The 21,504-nt window shown below is 44.9% G+C and overlaps 1 protein-coding gene across 1 annotated transcript in view; it reads right to left on the bottom strand.

The window, feature by feature from the left end:
- Positions 1-4,443: 4,443 nt before the first annotated feature.
- LOC126188801 (protein argonaute-2-like) overlaps positions 4,444-21,504 on the bottom strand; it is a 31,390-nt gene continuing 14,329 nt past the window's right edge. The window contains exons 3-4 of the mRNA XM_049930414.1: positions 17,037-17,702; positions 4,444-4,500 (exon numbers count right to left, since the gene is read on the bottom strand). Of these exons, the coding sequence (XP_049786371.1) occupies positions 4,444-4,500; positions 17,037-17,702 (723 nt within the window). The remainder of the gene's footprint in view (positions 4,501-17,036; positions 17,703-21,504) is intronic.

The following is a 21,504-nucleotide window of genomic DNA, read 5'->3' as shown; positions in this document are numbered from 1 at the left end:
CTGTTGCTTTATTGGAAGCATCTTCCTTCGAACATGCTCTGTTATGCTGAGTTACTTACCCTATTAGCCTAGCTCTTATCCTCTAAGAATTTGGTATATACCGGGTGATCAAAAAGTCAGTATAACTTTGAAAACTTAATAAACCACGGAATAATGTAGATAGAGGTAAAAATTGACACATGCTTGGAATGACATGGGGTTTTATTAGAACAAAAACAGTTCACAAAATGTCAGACAGATGGCGCTGGACAGCAAAAGCCAGTGACTGCGCATGACAATCGTGTATAAAAGGAGCTGCAATGAGAGAGAGAATCAGATGCGCCAGCAGTCGCAGCATGTTGACGTTACCTGAAAGGCGCTAATAGTGAAGCTGTATTATCAGAATAGGGAATGTGCTAGTTCAACATGGCGATCCTATCGCCACAGGAAGGGGATTCGAACGGGTAAAGGTCCGTTGACAAATGCAGCTGTGGCGAGAATGATTTCGAAGTTCGAAGCCATGGGTTGTTTAGACGATAGACCCCGTAGAGGCCAACCGAGCACAAGGCGTAATGTTGCTGAGACAGTTCAGGAAGAAATGGAGACTGTAGCGGGTTCGTCTATGCACGGGAAGTCAGCGCTCGTGCAGTCTCACGTCGGACCGGCATTCCATATACAACTGTTCGGTTGCTATCCGTACAAAATCCATCGGCATCATGAACTGTTACCTGGCGATTTAGTGAAGCAGAGGGCATTTGCAGTGTGGGAGTTTCAAAAGATGGCGGAAGATGATTGGTTGAGTAACGTGTTGTGGACCGACGAAGCTAATTTCACGCTCTGAGGGTCTGTCAGCGCCCACAACTGCAGAATTTGGGCTACCGAAAATCCTAGAACTGTCGTGGAAACTCCGTTGCACGACGAGAAAGTCACGGTATGGGTTGGTTTTACCGCATCTACTGTTATCGGGCCTTTTTTCTTCGAGGAAATGCGTGATTCTGGTTTTGTAACTATCGTGACAGGTGAGGTACGCAGATATTACAGAATCAAATCATCCCCAGCCTAGCTGATATTCACCTGCTGGAACGTACGATGTTTATGCACGATGGCGCTCCACTCCATATTGGTAGACGCGTGAAAGATCTCTTGCGCGCGTCGTTTGGTGATCGTGTGCTCAGCCGCCACTTTCGTCATGCTTGACCTCCCAGGTCCCCAGACCTCAGTCCATGCGATTATTGGCTTTGGGGTTACCTGAAGTCGCAAGTGTATCGTGATAGACCGACATCTCTAGGGATGCTGAAAGACAACATCCGACGCCAATGCCTCACCATAACTCCGGACATGCTTTACAGTGCTGTTCACAACATTATTCCTCGACTACAACTACTGTTGAGGAATGATGGACATATGAAGCATTTCCTGTAAAGATCATCTTTGCTTTGTTACTTTATGCTAATTATTGCTATTCTGATCAGATGAAGCGCCATCTGTCGGACATTTTTTGAACTTTTGTATTTTTTGGTTCTAGTGAAACCCCATGTCATTATAAGCATGTGTGTCAATTTGTACCTTTCTATCTACATTATTCCGTAATTTATTCAGTTTTCAAATTTATACTGACTTTTCGATCAGCCAGTACTTACAGATTCTCAGAGACGTGCAGATGTTCTATATTGTTGGAACAACCAATAAACCGTGAGTCTTCAAGGAATCTAACTCCCCTGTACGAAAGAACTCCAGACTTGGGATTACTTTAAAAATGATGCAATTTATTAAACATTAGACTTAAAACATGTGAGAAAGTTTAGGAAGGGTTTGAAATTGTTTCGATCTCTTCCCACTTCGCCACGTGACTTTGAATTTGTAATTCTTTACCAAGTCAAAGATTTTTAGTTATTCTGTTACTATTAATTCATCGTGTAGGGCGTCATATTTTTGTGCTACATGTTTCTGTGCTGAATTGTTAGTTTGTAAGGCTTGGTACACCTGTCGAAGTCTCTAGCAGTATTACAGCTAAAAACGTTAGTTAGCATAGGGTACCCATTCTGTTTTCATTAAGAAAGGACATTTTAAAAAGTTTACAAGTAATTCTGGGACAATTAAGGGGAAAAACGGACACAAATCGTGTTGCCAAAATTTAATAGACTTAGTTTACCTCTGCATCATGCCCTCAGATGACTTTAGAATTATTCTGTAGTACTGGCACCGTACTTTTCACTTTTGTGTGTTTTATCAGGAAGTTAATTTTCTTTTCGACATTGTGATAGTGTTTTGGCAACGACCACTGAACTTTCATTCTCTTTTTTCGTCTGAGCATCGTTCACGCGTTCCACAGCAGCAATTGACCCAGGCATTGCAAGACAAAACTACACCAAATGAATCATGTTAGTTTTTTACTATTGAAGTTCAGTACGAAAACATTTTACATGACTTTCCCCTAACGCTTTCAGTATTTCCTTCACTTTTTATGGCTTTCTGTACACATGAAAATTCATGTCCTCAACATAAAAACGTAGTACCATACTTTCCAACAAAAGTAAAAGTCTTAAATATCCTTTCATTGTAGCTGCTCTTTTTCAAAGATGGCGCAACCTAATGATTTAAAAGACTAGAAATGATTCACCATTCATCGGTATACTCAATGTAAGAGTTATAGCTCACAACTTAGCTATGGAATTCTCGGACCGTAATTTCACCCTTCTCTTCCCACTTTCTCAGTTGGCCATGTAAAACAAATGTAAGAAATCTGATTGTATTTATTGTAATCTGCCAGTGTGTTTCTTGATACACTGCCACCACTGTAGTTTCGCAGTACATGTCAGTGTTCTGGAGAAAGGTTTTAGCTGGCTAGGAAGAAAAATGTACAGTAGACAGTTTAAGAGATGTTTAATAACAGGACACTTATGGAGGGAAATAAGATTTCAAAGCAAGAAATCTCATTTTTCCAATGCTGGTAGCAGGGATAGCAATTTTGTCTTCCGGTGCAAAAGTACAGGTTCGTATTAAATTTCAGTAAACTGAAAGTGACTGGAGAGATTCAACCTTTAGTTTACGGTATATATGTGGACATGCAGATAGATTTTGTTTTCAATTGACAGTGGGTGGGTAAAAAATGTGCCATTTTGTATTAAAGTTTAGACCGGGATTGCGCAGCCAACATCTAGATGATGGTCTTCTGTTGCAGTTTGTAGAAAGTTCTTGTCTTTTCCTGTTTACCACCAAAATTGATGTCTGCAGAAACAGTAATGTTCTTTCCGTCAAACTTATATTTCTTCAAAATCTCCAGCACATAATTCTGAAATAAATTTGAAATTTCTCCAGATAAATTAACCAATTCGAGCATTTTTACGATTACGTCATTTTCAGGATGAAAATACCTGACAGGAGGAGGAACCAACTTCAGATCCAGGTTATGAGAGGTATCGATCGGTGTAGAAATGAATCGAGCACTTCGTTTATTTAAAACCTGCTGAACTGCATACGGTGCAATAAAATTTGAAACGGTGGTATTACATTGTGTCCGGAATCACAAAAAGTGGGGTATTTGAGCATCCCCAAAACACTTTCGGGACAGAACAGTTTGGGAATACTTCACAGGACACATACCCTATCTTTCCATAGGAAGAAAGCTCACTGTGTTTGCCTACTAGAAGATACAATTATACAGTTTTGAATGCTAATTTGGTTTTTAGACGAGCTGTTAACATGTTGGAGATTTTTCAATGAGCCTGTTGGGTAGCTTTTATTCCACATGGTCTCTCAGTTCAAATAAATTCTGCCCTTGTTTTCTAATGACGTGGATCGAAACTTGGAAGATTTGGATTTCCGCGAACTGAATTTTCATCCGTAAAAGTGTTAATCTGCTTGTATCACCGACCCCTACGACTGCCTGTAACATTTATTTCTAGGACCATACATAGATAAGACTATGAAGTTCACGCCTAGGCTCAGGGCTCGCCCAATAATCTACAATCGAGGGTATTTTCAGTTTCCGTGAGAAACCAAGGAGCAGTTACAGCTGAATTATTAGATGCACGGATGTCCTGGAATATTTTCTAGTTTAGTGGATGTCTGGCACCTTAACGTTAACTTGTTGCTATATGGGTCTGCAGTCCGTACAAATCATTTAAAGGATGCCATTTCCTGATTAACGCTGTAAAAGGTTTTTGCTACCTGAAGTCCTGAGTTACCCGAAGCCAACAATAAATACAGGATGGCATGTGGAGGTACAGAGAAAAGTAACGTTCCCTTCCTAGACACAACATAGTTTCACTGACAAGTAAAATAATGCCCGAACTTAATTTGCAGGTTGAAATAAAACTGTCAGCTGTAATTTGTATGTATCTAAACCTGCATGTGAAGAGCGTAAATTTAAGACGTGACGTGACATCGAATATTTGTTATTAAATAGAGTAACACTGAATTGTAATAGCAATTCCTTTGAGTAGTTAGCTTAATCTGTGTTCCTCACTCTGCATGGAGCTTAATGACTGGAGTCGTTACAACAAACATGGGCGACAGCGGCTGCGAAGGGAATAGCAGGTTGAAACTCATAAACTGCTTCGCTCTGCCCGTCGTTGATCTCCAGAACTAAACCAGTACACACTAGCTTAAAAGCAGAAGTAACATGTATCTGCATTATGAGCCAAAACGGTTGATAGCGAACTGTTAGTGGCAGGACTAAATTACCAGTAAAGTAAGCGGTATGTGGAGTGTTCATGGTATTACTCTAAAGCCCCCTCCCCCCCCCCCCTGCCCTACACGAATAAGTACCGAGCGCTGTGTGAAAGGGACCATGAACTCCAGTGAGGCTAACTGCTTCAGTTGGGCAGATTTCAACAATCTTTGCCTGGTAACTGTAAAGTTTTCAAAAAAGAAAATGTCGACAGTGGATTATTATAATGTTCGCCTACCTATCCGTTACACGATGGGTTTCACAAAATGCCTTACCCACTTGCAGAAATGCCAGCTTCTGTCAGTACTACACTTTGAGGGTATGTCTTTCCACTTTCCTTGCATCATTGGTGTGTAGGTTTGCTTACCGGCGTGACTTCTGAAGTTGTAAATCTCGTCCCTATTGGCTTCTCCATACAGGCGCAAGATTCGACGTGCAAACAACCACCTGTGCTAAAGTGAATTCAAAGTATGGAAGAAAATCCAGTGTTACGAAATGAAGTTGTCGAATCATAGGACACCACTTGATTTTTATTCATTAACCGTTACTTGTAATCAATAAATGCAGGTAAGTCTGAAGCGGAAGTTGGCTGTTAAGAGATCCACAACAGGACCCAATCTCAGTGTTAAGTTCAAAACTTCACACGACCCTTCTCCAAGGCACTGTTTAACACGAGAAATGATTTTGGTAACTCGTTAGATTACAGTCCACAGCGCATGTTGCATTTGTCTATACCTGATACGAAACTTCCAGTGAGTTGTTACACACACAGTTTCCCGAGGCACTGTTACTGCAACGAATAATTATCGGCATCGTATTCCGCTTGACCGTCCAGTCGCGTGGTACCTCGCTCGTACGCCGTGGAAGACTTGTAGTGAGTTAAACGGTAAGGCGGGCCGCAAGATGAGACGCACGCCCGTGAGGTGACGCAGGGGACCTCACGCCAAATTCCTCACGGCAGTGTGAGTCACGGCGACAATAATCGCAAGTTGGATCGCAGTTTCAATACGCAGTCTGCTGAGGAACTTTGGCTCTGGCAGAGAAGGCGACTTCTGCTATGTTAATAGTGTAAAAGTTCAGAATCGGATTCCAATTCTGAGTTTGAGTTCGAAACGGTGTGTTACATAGCTTTGATGAAACAAAAAGCAGAAAAAAGTTCTTACTTGAAAAGAATACTAAGTCATGGAGAATTCGCTTTAACTAAGGAATTTGATGATGAAAAATTCACGAACTATTTTAGATTAAACCGTGATCAATTCCAAGAAGTGCGTGGTCTCATCAAGAATGAAATTGACAGACAGGGATGCAACGCTACAAGGCCGATTGGAATTAGCTTTTCCTCCATTTCGAACTACCAACAGCCAGAACCACCGTGAGCCTCGGAGTAAACTGCGTAGAGGAAACTGCGGTCCGCAGGGTCACCAAGCGCAGGAACTGCGTCACGTCACGCTGCGCTCTAAGGTTAGGCGCAAATTGAGACGCGTATAGCACGTGTCACGTGACACGACACTACAGCGCGACAAGCAAGTGCCGCGCGGGTGCAGCACATACTGCGACGCGTACACCACACTTCGCACGTGCCGACTGGCGACGTTCTGCGTTGACAGAACCGAAGCGCGCGCAACCTGTTATCTTTCTCAAACGATTTTATAGAAACTATTCACTAAAAATATTTGATTTCTGCCTTACTTGTAGCGTTACATGTCAGCTTCATGGTCAAGTGCCCATCATCTCGCTAATGACCATTCTTATTGTGATGTACACATTTTAGTAAGACACTACGCCAAACTCAAAAAGTTTGCAATGAAAATTAGGGGTCGCTATGATTTTGCGTTTGGTGCGTATTATACCATATGTTGCTGCGTATGAAATTTAGCTAACATGTTGAATTTTTGTTTAGACTTGGGAGGAGGTCTCTATCTGCCTCCGATCTCGAGAAAATGGATCCCATGTAGCGCGCCCACTTCAGATCTCACGCTCGCGAGAATGAAATACTTGCAACATCTCTCATATCTCCTAAACCGCTCGAGACATCGAAACGAAAGTTGGCGAGTGATAGCACCCAAGGAGGAGAGTGTTTTGCCAATTCTTAAACACACGGAACTTTCTTATCTATGGGGATATATCAGTATTTATACTTCCCTTTTTATTTATTTTACTCCAGTGACTAATTTTTTAAGAGTTATCGACAGCTACCGAATCAAGAGCTTCCTAGTTTGGAAATAAACATTAAATTTCTTCTTTTATGTTACTGCAAAATGACACTATGAGGTTTTTCGAAAGCTATTGAACTCTGTGATTGCCAATTACTTGTTTAATGAGACACTCCGTTTCGGAATTCTGTCGCAATAGCTGCTGTGAGAAGAGTTTCGCAAATTACACTGTGACAAACCAAGTACAATTCAACCAGTCACCAAGCGAAATGTGGCCGTTACTCACAAACGGCGATGTTTCTTCGAATGAGAAAAGTTACCAACTCACGCAAAAATAAATTTCCAATTCTGTTGGAATTTTGGTGGAATCCCCGTAACCCAAGTATTTTTAACAATGAGCGTCTGGAATGGAAACTTAACAAAGGATTTTATTCCTTCACAATGGTCAGTGTATTGTCAGCAGCGGAGGATAATGCACGCAACAGGAGTGCACAAGCCTTGTGCCTTGTGAGTTGGAGTTCGAAAAACTTTGTCATCAAAGTAGATCTGCCTTTGTCACCAGTATTTCAAAATTAAATGTATCTAATCATAACACTCTTTCAGGATATTCCTACTTTCGTAATAATACCATTTTCTTCATTTGTGTAGCCTGTTGTATGATTAGTTTATTAAAGCTGCTAATATGCATGCAACAATTGAAATGCTTTTTCACATAACGGCGAACCAATTAAAACATGGTTATTTGTGACTGCTTTTCGACTGTTTCTAGCTTGCAGTGGAAATGTGATGTTCACATGCATATAGTACAGTGTGTCGTATTAAATTATTATATCCATATCAGAGTAATCACAGTGCAACTTCTACACTTCAGATCTTGGACGCTTTTTACCAGGAGCACAAAGGGATCACACCTGTGGAGATTATCCCTCTCTAAATTTTTGTAACAGATCGTACAGATACGCCAGCATACTAGGCAGCGAGAAGATAACCTTGTTTTACTTTCCTACCTTGATTCTTAATCACATGATTTTATAATATTCCTTAGTTCCTTATACACTATCCTCTCTCTTCTTGCGATCTGAAAACATCGCGGAGGCATATGATAAAATTCCAGCGGCCAATGGCTCATGAATTACTGAAGTATGCATTTTTATTGGCAGAAGAAAAACAAAACTATACAGATACAAATAACAGAAAAGTATAATGTACTAACGAAGAATGCTGCAGCGCTTAAATGGCGAAAAGCGAAACACTACCCAAAGGCAATAAAATTTAGTAGACAGTAAGGCAAAATTTATCGTATGGGCAATACTACCACTGCTCATATCTGCCGTTCGGATGTGAGCACATGGCCGGGCTACTTTTCCGCTCCCCGCCTCAAATTTCCCACGGTGCTAGCGAGGCACGCGCGACGCACGGCGCGAGAAACTTGACTCAGCCACAACGCCGCGCGACCTGGCGCAGGCGCGTGTCGCGTCCCAGTCGCGTCGCGTTGCAATTTGCGCGGCCCCATTTGAACCTGTGAAGTTACAAAAACGCGCGCTGCGCTGCGTCGCTCCACGCGCGCTATACGCGCCTCAATTTGCGCCAAGCCTAAAGCCGTCGGCACACGGACCGTGCATCCGAACGTTGAGCGTGCCGAGTTTCTGACGTCATAGCGTGGGACAGCACATTCGGGAGTCTTTCCGAACGTGCAGAGCAGTATTTGGCATGTCAGATAATCTGAGCGTGAGTCTGATCGTTGACCAATGAGATGGCACAACGCCACCTACGTCACACGCACGCCATCTCCCTTCAGTATAGAGTTGAGGCGCCATATTGGCATTCATTTCAAGCCTATTTGTATATATGCCGTTTCTGAGCACTAGCAAATTGAGAATCACTGGAAAACCCGTTGTTAACTGTGTGATTCGTTCCAATAAAATGAGAAGCATCATATTCGTGGCAAAAGAATTATTGTAACTTGCGTATTATGAGAGTAGGCTATTTGAAGGCAGCGACACACTGAAGATCCACCCAAAACGCATTGTTCTTGGTACAATTTGTTATAATAAAATTTCAATTAGTAACATATCTAAGATTAAGATTTTCAGCATGTGTAACATAATATATCAAGTACGAGACGTGTTGGTGGTTTAGCGTAATGAGTAGCATCACTGTCTGGTGATGAGTTGTTTATTGGGTCAGTGGTTCGCATCTTGACACCTCCAATTTTTTCCCTAACATTCGCGTTTTTATTAGGTTCTGATACTTTATTATTAGTTTAATATAAGTATATACTATAATATTTGATCTCATGTAAATATAAGTACACCTTTTTTTGAGGGGTGACTTTGTTCGATTGGCTTAATCTACAGGAGAGCTTGCACTACTTGTATAAAGAGATTTTGCTCCTTTTTCTTTTACGCTTCGTAACTGACATGTTGCAAAGATTCTGCAACTGGGTAGGAACAGTGATCAAGTAAGACTGACCTTTGGGTTTCACTAAAATGTGGAAATGATGAAATACTGTTTATCTTACGCGGAGAAGTATTCCAAATTTGTACCGCACTGTTTGTAATGGAACTTTTATAAGCCTGTGTCCTTATTGATTGGACATGGTACTTTCATTTTCGTGGACGATAGAGGAAAAGTGCGTTCTAATAGAGCTAACGTGGGAATTTTACGCGCGCCCGTTTAGTAAACAGTGTGATTTACGAACTTGAAACATCCCTCGACTGCCGCTGGAGTGCGTTGCGATCGCGTATACCACGTTGGGGCCCACGTACCGTGTGCACAAGTCGCATCGTTCCTGAGCGTTCAGCAGCACGTTGAACTTGGCACGCTCAACGTTAACGTTCGACAGCACGGTCGGTGTGCCGACGGCTTAGCGTGCGCAGGACCATTCAGTGGTGTGGTTCGCAAAAACTGAGAGTCGCCCTGCGTCACTTCACGAACCTGCGTCTCATCTTGCGGCCAGCCTTACAGTCTTGCGCCTGCTCCTTCAAAGTGCGGATTTGACTTCCAGCGTTAATGCGAAAGTTAAAACGTTCTTCTCATTTACGCTTTTACTTAATGACTTCATACAATTATTAAACTTTCATCAGTGCAACTAATGTTAAGACGGTATGGCTCCAGGTGCATAGCAGTGTTTAAATAATAAATATTAACTAAAAACAATGTACTGATTCGCGCCACGTACAGGATATGATTCCCGGCAGTAAGGTACTCAAACGTGTTGGCGGGCGAATTCCCACGCTCTGAAACCATCTGCTGCACAAAACGCACGGAACTCTCCCCTACCTTGCTGCTACTGAATAGTCTTGTCCGACTGACAGCAAGTACGAGATAAAATAAAAATGTCATGTGGGCGAAGAATGTGGCAGAAACGCAGTCACGTTCAGCTCGCGTCCTTTATAAATTAGGCGTATCATTGGACGTCTGATCTAGAAACTAGAGATCTGGAGAGATTGAATGCGTCTAAACGTTCTTCCCACCAAGCTGTGGTCTTTTAAAGTTCTCCCCCAGCGCAGAAAACAGCTCGTCGGTCGTGGATCTTCGGCGAAGGCTACTGCGCTGTTAACTTGAACCTGTGATCGTCCTGTTTATGGGATGCCATTTGCCCAGGTTTGTGTCTGTATCTAGAGAGGGCAAGATGGTAGGCGACACTTCTCATTAACATATCCTATTTGGTTATTTAAATATTCACACTCTTTAGTATTTACAACGCTCGACATAGCTTTCTTAACTGTACGGTAACTTTTCTGTGCACTTCCCATACAGAGTACATGTCCGTCCCTCCAGAACGCCCGAAACAGTGTGACTAGCGCAGCCGACGGCCGAAGTACTTTGTCTCCCAGGAGCGCCCGGGCGCTGATGACCGCGCAGTTGAGCGCCTCAAACCAAACATAATCGCCCCAGGCGCGCCAAAGCGACCCGAAGGTGTCCGAAGCACTTAGGTTGTAATATCGTTACTATTACGTTTCGCAAAACTAGTGAAATTTAATAAACAAAAACAATATACTCATACGGTAACATTGAGATTTTCATAATAAAAACTGGGTTACATACAATGAAAAGTATAAATAATTATGACAAGTTAGGCGCATTGGCTCCCAGCAACCGAATATGCTGACCAATCGGAAGCAAGTTCAGTGCAATTGGCGCACCCTGCCACGGGACTGGTACAGGGTGTTTAAAAAATGACCGGTATATTTGAAACGGCAATACAAACTAAACGAGCAGCAATAGAAATACACCGTTTGTTGCTATCTGCTTGGGACAACAGTACATTTTCAGGCAGACAAACTTTCGAAATTACAGTAGTTAAAATTGTCGACAACAGATGGCGCTGCGGTCTGAGAAACTCTATAGTACGATATTTTCCACATATCCACCATGCGTAGCAATAATATGGCGTAGTCTCTGAATGAAATTACCCGAAACCTTTGACAACGTTTCTGGCGGAATGGCTTCACATGGCAGATGAGATGTACTGCTTCAGCTGTTCAATTGTTTCTGGATTCTGGCGGTACACCTGGTCTTTCAAGTGTCCCCACAGAAAGAAGTCACAGGGGTTCATGTCTGGCGAATAGGGAGGCCAATCCACGCCGCCTCCTGTATGTTTCGGATAGCCCAAAGCAATCACACGATCATCGAAATATTTATTCAGGAAATTAAAGACGTCGGCCGTGCGATGTGGCCGGGCACCATCTTGCATAAACCACGAGGTGTTCGCAGTGTCGTCTAAGGCAGTTTGTACCGCCACAAATTCACGAAGAATGTCCAGATAGCGTGATGCAGTAATCGTTTCGGATCTGGAAGAAATGGCGGCCCAGACCAGTACTTTTTGAGGATGCAGGGACGATGGGACTGCAACATGGGGCTTTTCGGTTCCCCATACGCGCCAGTTCTGTTTATTGACTAAGCCGTCCAGGTAAAAATAAGCTTCGTCAGTAAACCAAATGCTGCCCACATGCATATCGCCGTCATCAATCCTGTGCACTATATCGTTAGCGAATGTCTCTCGTGCAGCAATGGTAGCGGCGCTGAGGCGTTGCCGCGTTTGAATTTTGTATGGATAGAGGTGTAAACTCTGGCGCATGAGACGATACGTGGACGTTGGCGTCATTTGGACCGCAGCTGAAACACGGCGAACGGAAACCTGAGGCCGCTGTCGGATCACCTGCTGCACTAGCTGCGCATTGCCCTCTGTGGTTGCCGTACGCGGTCGCCCTACCTTTCCAGCACGTTCATCCGTCACGTTCCCAGTCCGTTGAAATTTTCCAAACAGATCCTTTATTGTATCGCTTTTCGGTCCTTTGGTTACATTAAACCTCCGTTGAAAACTTCGTGTTGTTGCAACAACACTGTGTTCTAGGCGGTGGAATTCCAACACCAGAAAAATCCTGTGTTCTAAGGAATAAACCATGTTGTCCACAGCACACTTACACGTTGCGAACAGCACACGCTTACAGCAGAAAGACGACGTACAGAATGGCGCACCCACAGACTGTGTTGTCTTCTATATCTTTCACATCACTTGCAGTGCCATCTGTTGTTGAAAATTGTAACTACTGTAATTTCGAAAGTTTGTCCGCCTGAAAATGTACTGTTGTCCCAAGCATATTGCAACAAACGGTGTATTTCTATCGCTGCTCGTTTAGTTTTTATTGCCGTTGCAAATATACCGGTCATTTTTGAAACATGCTGTACATATTGTACCATCTGTCGCTTGTACCTCACTCCACTTTTGTACCATATGCTAGTTCACGCGTATCAGGCTGCATCAAGGCGAGCTTCTAGCAAAATAAACTGCCGGCGGCCACAGCCATGAAAATCACACCTTTGATCATTGGTAAACAGAACGTGCTAAGCCTAATGCTACCTTTTAAGAGCCCCATACACAAGCGACGAATTGCAGCGATTCGTCGCCAGGTCGTGCGATCCGTCCGGAGGTCGCATACGTATGGGAAATCAGATCGGTGATCGCTTGGAACTGCCACGGATTTTGATGAATCGCATGTGATGTGCTGCAGTGTGGCTTCTTGGCTGCTGTTAGTTTGTCTAAGCGCCGATGCGTAGTTTTGTTCCGCTTTGTCCACATATACTAAGAACTTCACATAATTCATAATCGTGGATCCCGAACCACTCTGAGAAGTTCCGTTGAGGCTAGAGATGCTATTTGTCACGAAGTAATACAAAATACATTCTAAGATTTCCTGGTAATCAGCATTTTGAAGCTTTCGCTATAGAACTCTTGGCAAGTTGGTGGTAACAGCCACAATACACTGGGATCCATCTGAAACATGTTATTAAGGTGTTTAGTTTCTAAATAGAATGTCATATTGTAATATTAAGTGGCCATTTTAATTTAAATCTTCAGGGAAAATCTACCAGTTATGGTAACCACCAGTGCTGCTATTGACATTGTTGCTATACACACAGTTCGCAGCACCAATTGTGTTAATGGAGGAACTGAGGACTAACGAAAAACGAATTTTATTAACACACTGAAAAGATGTACACAACAGACTTGGCGTGAGTGAAAACTGTTTTATAGTTCGTAAAGTAGCAAGCAGTTCCCAAGAAAAGCGTTTAAAAAAATTTTAATAAATTAAAATACCTCTTTTTCCATTTTTCGCCGCTATTCGTGGAGATAATCTCGAACTTCCACTGCAGCTAAACACATTTTCGATAGAATTTCTCGGCATAGGCATTTGTAATATCGGTTCAAATTGGTTTGCAAGTCGCTTGTGTGCCAAAGTCGATAGCGACCACTCGCAACAGTATCGCTTGCGATCAGTCGCTGTGATAAGTTGCTAGTCCTTTACGGGCAGGAAGGAATGTGAAGGACAAAATATGATCAGGAGTCACTAAACGCTGTAAAGAGGCCATCCCAGTAACAACCCAAATTAAAAGTTGCAGCTATTTGCAGAAGTCACGCTTCAGAGCAAATTGCGCCTGACGTCGTAGTCTACTGCAGTTACACACAAATTTTCCTAGTTTACGTGCTTTGTTCTACACTGTCCATTGCCTCCATTACATATTCATTAACTTGTTCTATTTTTTGGTATGCAACATTTTTAATAAGGAAATATTTGTAGTAACTTCACGAAATGCAATAGGTAAAATGAACTGCGGAGACTGTGACAAGTCATGAAAACTGACTTTGATAGCTAGTTCAGGTAACGCACGTTAAGACAGTGCCAGGAAGAGTTTTATATGTGCAAAAGTTATTCGTTACACAGTAATTCCGCGAATGAGAAAAGTGTAGAAAAAAGTGGAATTTCATAATCCGTGAGTTGACATGAGTTTGCTCACATAGTCTTTGAATCTGGCGTTGATATCTACGTACTGTGGTAAAAGTATCTTCGTTCGTATACGAACATAGTTAAATGAGTAATTTCTTCCGACCATCCCGTATCCAGCAGAGTTGACGGAGGTACATTATCCCGCCAAATCGATTAAACACACTGGAAGGGGACATAACGGCAGCATTGATGGATCTGTTAAAATTTAGCTACGTAGCTGCCGACGCCGACGGACGTCATCCGTAACGCACACGTAAGCAACTGAGCAGTTACACATCGCCAGGAAGCTCTTCTTCCGTACTCTCAAAGCAGTTGAAATAATTTCGACGTAATTTCATTATTAACTTCAAGCAACTTTGTCAGAAACTATTTCTGTAGTAACGAGTCGAGAATCAAAATTAAGTTATTATTAATCATATTATTTCCGTTCACTACTGTATAACTTTTTAATTCGTTTTCCATTATGCTTATCTGAAGGCGTCTTTTTGGGTTGTGCTTCAGCATATGTCTGTGCAGTGAAGTTACTAAGAAATTTTACGTGTTTGAATGTTATATTTGGTGAAATGTGGGCGAGATGTGGCGTCCACCATTACTGTTGCCTCTGATCTATCAGAATGAAGTAGGTTTTATCATTGGTCCTTGAACTAGACACAAAGGGGAATTTTAAATTTGACACCTCTACTAAACACCGTACTCTAAGTATTTATGTTAACGTTCTTCAACTCGTCAGATGGTGACATTTGAGGTCGCGAATGAGCTTGTTTCCTTTTTCATATGTCTTTCGGCAGTATTAAGATTTGACTAAATTTCAAAAGCATTCGCGGCATTTTGTTTATAATTTTCTGTGATTTTACTTCTGACGAACGTGACATGAGCAGTGACTGGTGTCGAAACGGGCTTTCCACCTCGCAAACTTGGTTTTGTTGCGATTCTGAGTTAAATATTTGGCCAAGTTCACGTTCGAAGCTGGTACATTTAAATCTCTTCAGGCCCTGTTTCAAGAATCTGCGCTTACACCCCCTGGAGCTCATGGTTCTTTCGTGAGTTCGTGCATGACGCACACAGGGCCCCGAGCTATTGCGGCCCATTGCTCATTCCCTGGCTGCATTTCCTTCCCCCTTGCCACCCCCTTCCCCTCTCTCGGTGTTCTGATTTATTTCGACCTGGCTATCCACTTGGTTTCCTGTATTAGTTGCAATTTTCTTTTGCCTGTTTTCAGCCTTCCAGCGTTTAGATCCCCAGTTGAAGTCTGACCTTCACTTCAGACTTCCAGTTTTTAGTGTGAGCCGTATTGGGAAGAACTCTCTCCCTAGCATCTACAGCGTGGTTTCCTCTCCCCCTTCCTTCCCCTCTCCCTACCCCACTGTAACCCACTTCCACCCTGCTAGGTCACAAGCCCGTGTAGCCAGTCTAGAGCTGTTATGCACCCATATGGCTGAACCCCCCTGAAACACAGGAGCACCCATTGATACCTGAGCTGTTTCCTCCCCATGTATGTCAAGGAGTCGTTGCTTACCTTCTTGGAGCATCGGAATGCTTGGCATTGGTCGCAGTGCCACATGACCCTTGCTGTGGCTGGGTGGCGCCCATAGGGAGAGCCTCTGGTTGGAGTGGGTGGTATCAGGGCAGATGCTTCAATGGTGCTTTCAATGATCCAGCAACCTTCCCTTCCATGGCTGCACCATGAGAGGAGGGCCAGGCTCGCTGTCTTGGTCTGAAACACTTTCCACATTGCCTCGTTTGCACTAGGACGTATGGGGACACATTCACGACCACAAAGCCGTTTTTCGTGGAAAATATCGAGGAAAAGTTTGGAGTCTGTTAGTAAGATGCAGTCAGGCTCCATGTTGATCAAAGCTGCTTCTGCCACCCAATCCACAGCTCTTCGTACCTGTGATCGTCTTGACAATGTCCTGGTGTCTATCACTCCTCATCAATCTCTGGTCCAGGGAGTAATTTTTCATAGGGACCTCATCCTACAAGCTGATGAACTTCGGAATAATCTGGAGTAGTGTGGCATTCATTTCCTTCGATGTGAGCAGTAGGATCGCAAAGACAACCACACCAATAATGTCGCCTTCATTCTGACTTTCGAGGGGATACCCTCCCAGAGAAGGTCAAGGTTATGTGCTACAGATGTGACGTGAAGCTGTACATCCCTCCACATATGCGGTGCTTTTGGTGTTTGCGTTTTGTGCATGTCTTCCAGCCGTAAGGCGGACCCTTTGTGTGGTGAATGGCCACCCACTCCATGAGTGAAGCCCGAGTTCCGCCGCCTATGTATCAATTGTGCTGACCGCCAGTCCCCTCGCTCGTCGGATTGCCCAGCTTACAAGTCAAAAGATGATGAAAGAATAACAGTCCCTGGATCGCTTGTCTTATGCTGAGGTTCGCCAAAAGTATGAGACGCCATCCAGTGTCACTCTCTTCACTTTTGCCTCTGTTACTTCCTTTCCTCCTCCCTGGTCTTTGGGACTTTGTACAGGAGCTGATCATGCAGTTCAGTGAGCCACAAACCAATCATCGTTATCCCTTGTCCTTAACCCAGGGGGGTTCACAACTCTCTTGTGGATACGTGCATGGCGAGCACAGGGCCCCGAGCTAGTGCAGTTCTCCTTCCTTTCCAGGCTGCCCTACCCCACTTCCACATCCCTCCTTGTGCCCAATCCTTCCCCCTCCTTACCTCCCCTTCACGTTCCCTGTTCTTGGGAGTAATGTACTGAGCCTTCGTTCGGAGACAGATGTTTAACAATTCCAGGATCCTGTTTCCTTTGTTTTTCTCCATCCTAACGCTTTCTTCCTCTTTCCCTACGTTCACTCTTCTCCCTGCTTTCGTGCCCTTACTTCTATCTCTGCCCTGTTCTCCTTGCCCTGTTCTCCTTGCCCTGTTCTCCTTGCCCTGTTCTCCTTGCCCTGTTCTCCTTGCCCTGTTCTCCTTGCCCTGTTCTCCTTGCCCTGTTCTCCTTGCCCTGTTCTCCTTGCCCTGTTCTCCTTGCCCTGTTCTCCTTGCCCTGTTCTCCTTGCCCTGTTCTCCTTGCCCTGTTCTCCTTGCCCTGTTCTCCTTGCCCTGTTCTCCTTGCCCTGTTCTCCTTGCCCTGTTCTCCTTGCCCTGTTCTCCTTGCCCTGTTCTCCTTGCCCTGTTCTCCTTGCCCTGTTCTCCTTGCCCTGTTCTCCTTGCCCTGTTCTCCTTGCCCTGTTCTCCTTGCCCTGTTCTCCTTGCCCTGTTCTCCTTGCCCTGTTCTCCTTGCCCTGTTCTCCTTGCCCTGTTCTCCTTGCCCTGTTCTCCTTGCCCTGTTCTCCTTGCCCTGTTCTCCTTGCCCTGTTCTCCTTGCCCTGTTCTCCTTGCCCTGTTCTCCTTGCCCTGTTCTCCTTGCCCTGTTCTCCTTGCCCTGTTCTCCTTGCCCTGTTCTCCTTGCCCTGTTCTCCTTGCCCTGTTCTCCTTGCCCTGTTCTCCTTGCCCTGTTCTCCTTGCCCTGTTCTCCTTGCCCTGTTCTCCTTGCCCTGTTCTCCTTGCCCTGTTCTCCTTGCCCTGTTCTCCTTGCCCTGTTCTCCTTGCCCTGTTCTCCTTGCCCTGTTCTCCTTGCCGATTGGTATCTCTGTCCATTCCTCAGGTGTGACATGAGGTGTGAACAATCACTTAAGAGGGAGTGCACTCTGAGAGGGCCCCCACAAGGAAGGAGCGCGCCATCTGAGACGCTGGCAATCATGGGGGATTCGTCCGCAATGGATTTCTCTTCTTCCCTGTCTTCTACCCAAAAAGAAAGCTAGATGGAACTCCTGTTCCGAAAATTCTACCACCAGCACTGAAGTTTCTTGTCACAAGATCTGACGGTCAAGTTTTCTGAACAGTCAACTTTCGTCCTTCAGAAGGATGTAGATGAGATTGCAGGACCAGTGAAATTTTGTACTCTGTTGTGCAATGGTACCTTGCTGTTGGAGACAGAGCGCCTTCCAGGCCCAAAAATTACTTCAAGCCACTCTCATGCACACATTACTTGTATGAGTGGAGGCCCACCACATCTTGAATTCGTCACGTGGTGTGGTGTATACCAGGTCACTCGACGGACTAACTGATGAGATTCTCACTTTCCTCTGATCAAGGCGTGATGGCCATCCATGGGGTCATGAAAATGGTCGACAAGGACCGCATACCGACCCGAACAGTCTTCCTGACATTTGACAATGTGCAATTGCCTTCACGAATTAAAGTGGGTTATGAGATCATTTCTCTTCGGCCGTATGTACCCAGCCCTACAAGGTGTTGCCAATGTCAGCGGTTTAACTATAAACAGCAGTGTTGTTAAAGTGTGGCTAAATGCGTTACCTGTGGCAGGGACGCCCATGAGGGTGACTGTCCACCTGTCACCTCATTGCATCAATTGTATGGGGGACTATGCTGCCTCCTCGGGCGACTGCCCCATCTACAAAGATGAGAAAACTATACAGGAAATTCGAGTGAAAGAGAAGGCGTCGACCTCGGCTGCTCGCAAGTTATTAAATAGCAGAAAGCCCACTGTGCTTCTGGCAGGTAAATACAGTACCATTCTCGCCTCGCCTCGGCCTACCAGGGTGGTCGCTACACAGACATGCGATCTAACATTTAGCGATTCGGTCGTCAGATCGGCCAGTGCTGAGATCGCCCAATCAACGTCTCCTCTTCCTCCCACCAACCCTAACGCTCAATCATCCGCTACTTCTAAGACGAGAACCTCTAAATCAGATGCTCAGACCTTAAAAAAAGAACAGACACGCCATGACTTCTTGCGTACACAAACTTCAGTCATAAACTGTTCTTTCGACAAAACTTAATTCTTCAAAGAGAAAAGTTCTCCATCTCCGCCGAGGCGCGTTTCTTCTACTGCGCCACCCAGCAGTTGCTGTCCCCGGCCATCTTCAGTTTCGCCAGACCGAACCGCTGGTAGCCGATCATCTGGCCTTTCATTGGTGGAGGAAGCTGCCCCTCCTGACTAGTTCAGGAAGGTGTCAGACGCAACTGTTGAGTTGATGGACCATGACTCGCCACCTATCGATTGCAAAAGCTGTGCTCCCTCGAAGCCAGGCCCTCAGCAGCCATCGAGGTGACCCTTTCTTGTTTCTTCTTTTTCTTTTAATTTCCTAATGGCACTTCTTCAATGGAATATTCGCGGCATTCAGTCCAACCGAGAGGAACTAAAATTACTCCCTCGAATGTACTGTCCACTTGTCGTAGGTCTCTAAGAAACGAAGTTACGCCCATGTGATCGTACTGACTTGGCACACTACCTCCATGCATTTTGGGCTACCCCCTGTGGCAGGTATTCCGGCTCATGGAGGGGTCATGTTGCTGGTTCGGGATGATGTCTACTACGATCCAATCATATTGCACGCAGATCTGCAGGCAGTTATCTTCCGAATTACTCTCCCCACTTCCACATTTTCTATTTGTACCGTTTACATTCCATCATCGTCTGTCTGCCTTTACTAGGGCAGACGTTATAAAACTGATTGCTCAGCTTCCTACACCATTTTTGTTGATTGGAGACTTTAATGCCCACCATGCCCTGTGGGGCTCTCCAGCAACCTGCCTGCGAGGCTCCCTCTTGGCAACTTTTTCAACCACCTCAATCCAGTCTGCTTAAATACTGGTGCACCTAACTTCCTTCCGGATGCAACACATACCTATTCCCACTTGGACCTCTCAATCTCCACTATCCAACTTGCATGTCAGTTCGAGTGGTATGCTCTGTCTGACACATACTCGAGCGACCATTTCCCCTGTGTAATCCATCTCCTGCTTCACACCCCTTCTCCACATTCCACTAGCTGGAACATCTCCAAAGCTGACTGGGGGCTTTTCACCTCCCTGGCGAACTTCCATGATCAAAACTTCTCCAGTTGCGATAGTCAGGTCGAATACCTCACGGACGTTATTCTCACTGCTGCTGAATATTCCATCCCTCGTACTTCCTCTTTTCCACGTAGAGTCCCAGTCCCCTGGTGGACTACGGCATGCAGCGACGCTATTCGTGCTCGGCGACGTGCTTTACGCACCTTGCAACACCACCCTACGATGGCGAACTGTAGCAGTTACAAACGACTCCGTGCACAATGTCGTGTTGTCAAAGAAAGCAAAAAGGCTTCCTGGGTGGATTTCACCAGCTCTTTCAACAGTTTTACTCCTTCGGTTGTTTGGGGTGGCCTGTGCCAGCTATCTGGCACAAAGGTCCACACCCCGATTTCTGGCCTGACTGTAGCGAAGGAAGTCCTTGTGGATCCTGAGGATGTCTCGAATCACTTTGGCCGCTTTTTCGAGGTGGTTTCGAGCTCTGCCCATTGCATCTACATCCATACTCCGCAAGCCACCTGACGGTGTGTGGTGGCGGGTACTTTGAGTACCTCTATCGGGTCTCCCTTCTATTCCAGTCTCGTATTGCTCGTGGAAAGAAAGATTGTCAGTATGCCTCTGTGTGGTCTCTGACCTGTCGTTCATGGATGTCGCCCCCTCCTTGTCGGTGACGGCTGGGGACCCGGCGGTATGACTGGATTTAAAGTGTTCAGCCCCCATTTAAACCATCGTTCTGTGGTTCTCCAATGGAATTGTAATGGATACAATCGCCACCTTCTGGAATTGAAATCCCTTCTTTCGTCCTACTCTGCAGCTTGTGGGGTTCTCCAGGAATCTCATTTTACTGATGCTCACTCACTGACCCTCCGTGGGTTCCGTGTTTTCTGTCGAAATCGGGTCGGACCCCTGTGGGCTTCAGGTGGCGTTTGTACATTGGTCCGTACAGACATTACTAGCACGTGGATTCCTCTTCAAATAACATTGGAAGCGGTTGCTGTTAGGGTCCACTTGGACTCTGCAATCAGTTTGCAATTTTTATCTCCCTCCTGACAGGACTCTTACACCTGCTACCTTAACCACCCTTCTTCAGCAACTTCCTCCTCCCTTCCTCCTCCTTGGGGATTTTAATGCTCATCATCCCTTGTGGGGCAGTGCCTTTCCATCTAGACAATGTCTTCTTCTAGACCAATTTATTGCAGACCACGACCTGTGCCTTCTTAATGATGGCTCCCTACTCATTTCAGTGCCGGTCATGGTACCTTTTCTGCCATTGATCTTTCTTTCTTCTCCCTCTCTCCTCCCTTGATTACACTGGTCGCCACACGACGACCTTTGTGATAGTGACCATTTCCCGTTGATTATCACGCTCCCTTCCTGTTCCCCGATGGACAGGTTGCCTCGTTGGTCTTTCCAACGCGCCGATTGGCCTCTACACTGCACAGGTCGTGTTTTCTCCCTCTTTGTCGGGTTGTATTGATGACGTCCTACGTGACGTGTCTGACGCGATTGTTTGCGCTGCTAGGCTTGCTGTCCCGCGCTCATCTGGACCATTTCGTCGCCGGCAAGTCCCATGGTGGAGTACGG

This window comes from Schistocerca cancellata, chromosome 5, assembly GCF_023864275.1.
Source record: "Schistocerca cancellata isolate TAMUIC-IGC-003103 chromosome 5, iqSchCanc2.1, whole genome shotgun sequence".
In the NCBI taxonomy this organism is placed as follows: domain Eukaryota; kingdom Metazoa; phylum Arthropoda; class Insecta; order Orthoptera; family Acrididae; genus Schistocerca; species Schistocerca cancellata.
The sequence above is the reverse complement of the archived record's forward strand: the minus strand, read 5'-3'. Positions and strand labels throughout refer to the sequence as shown.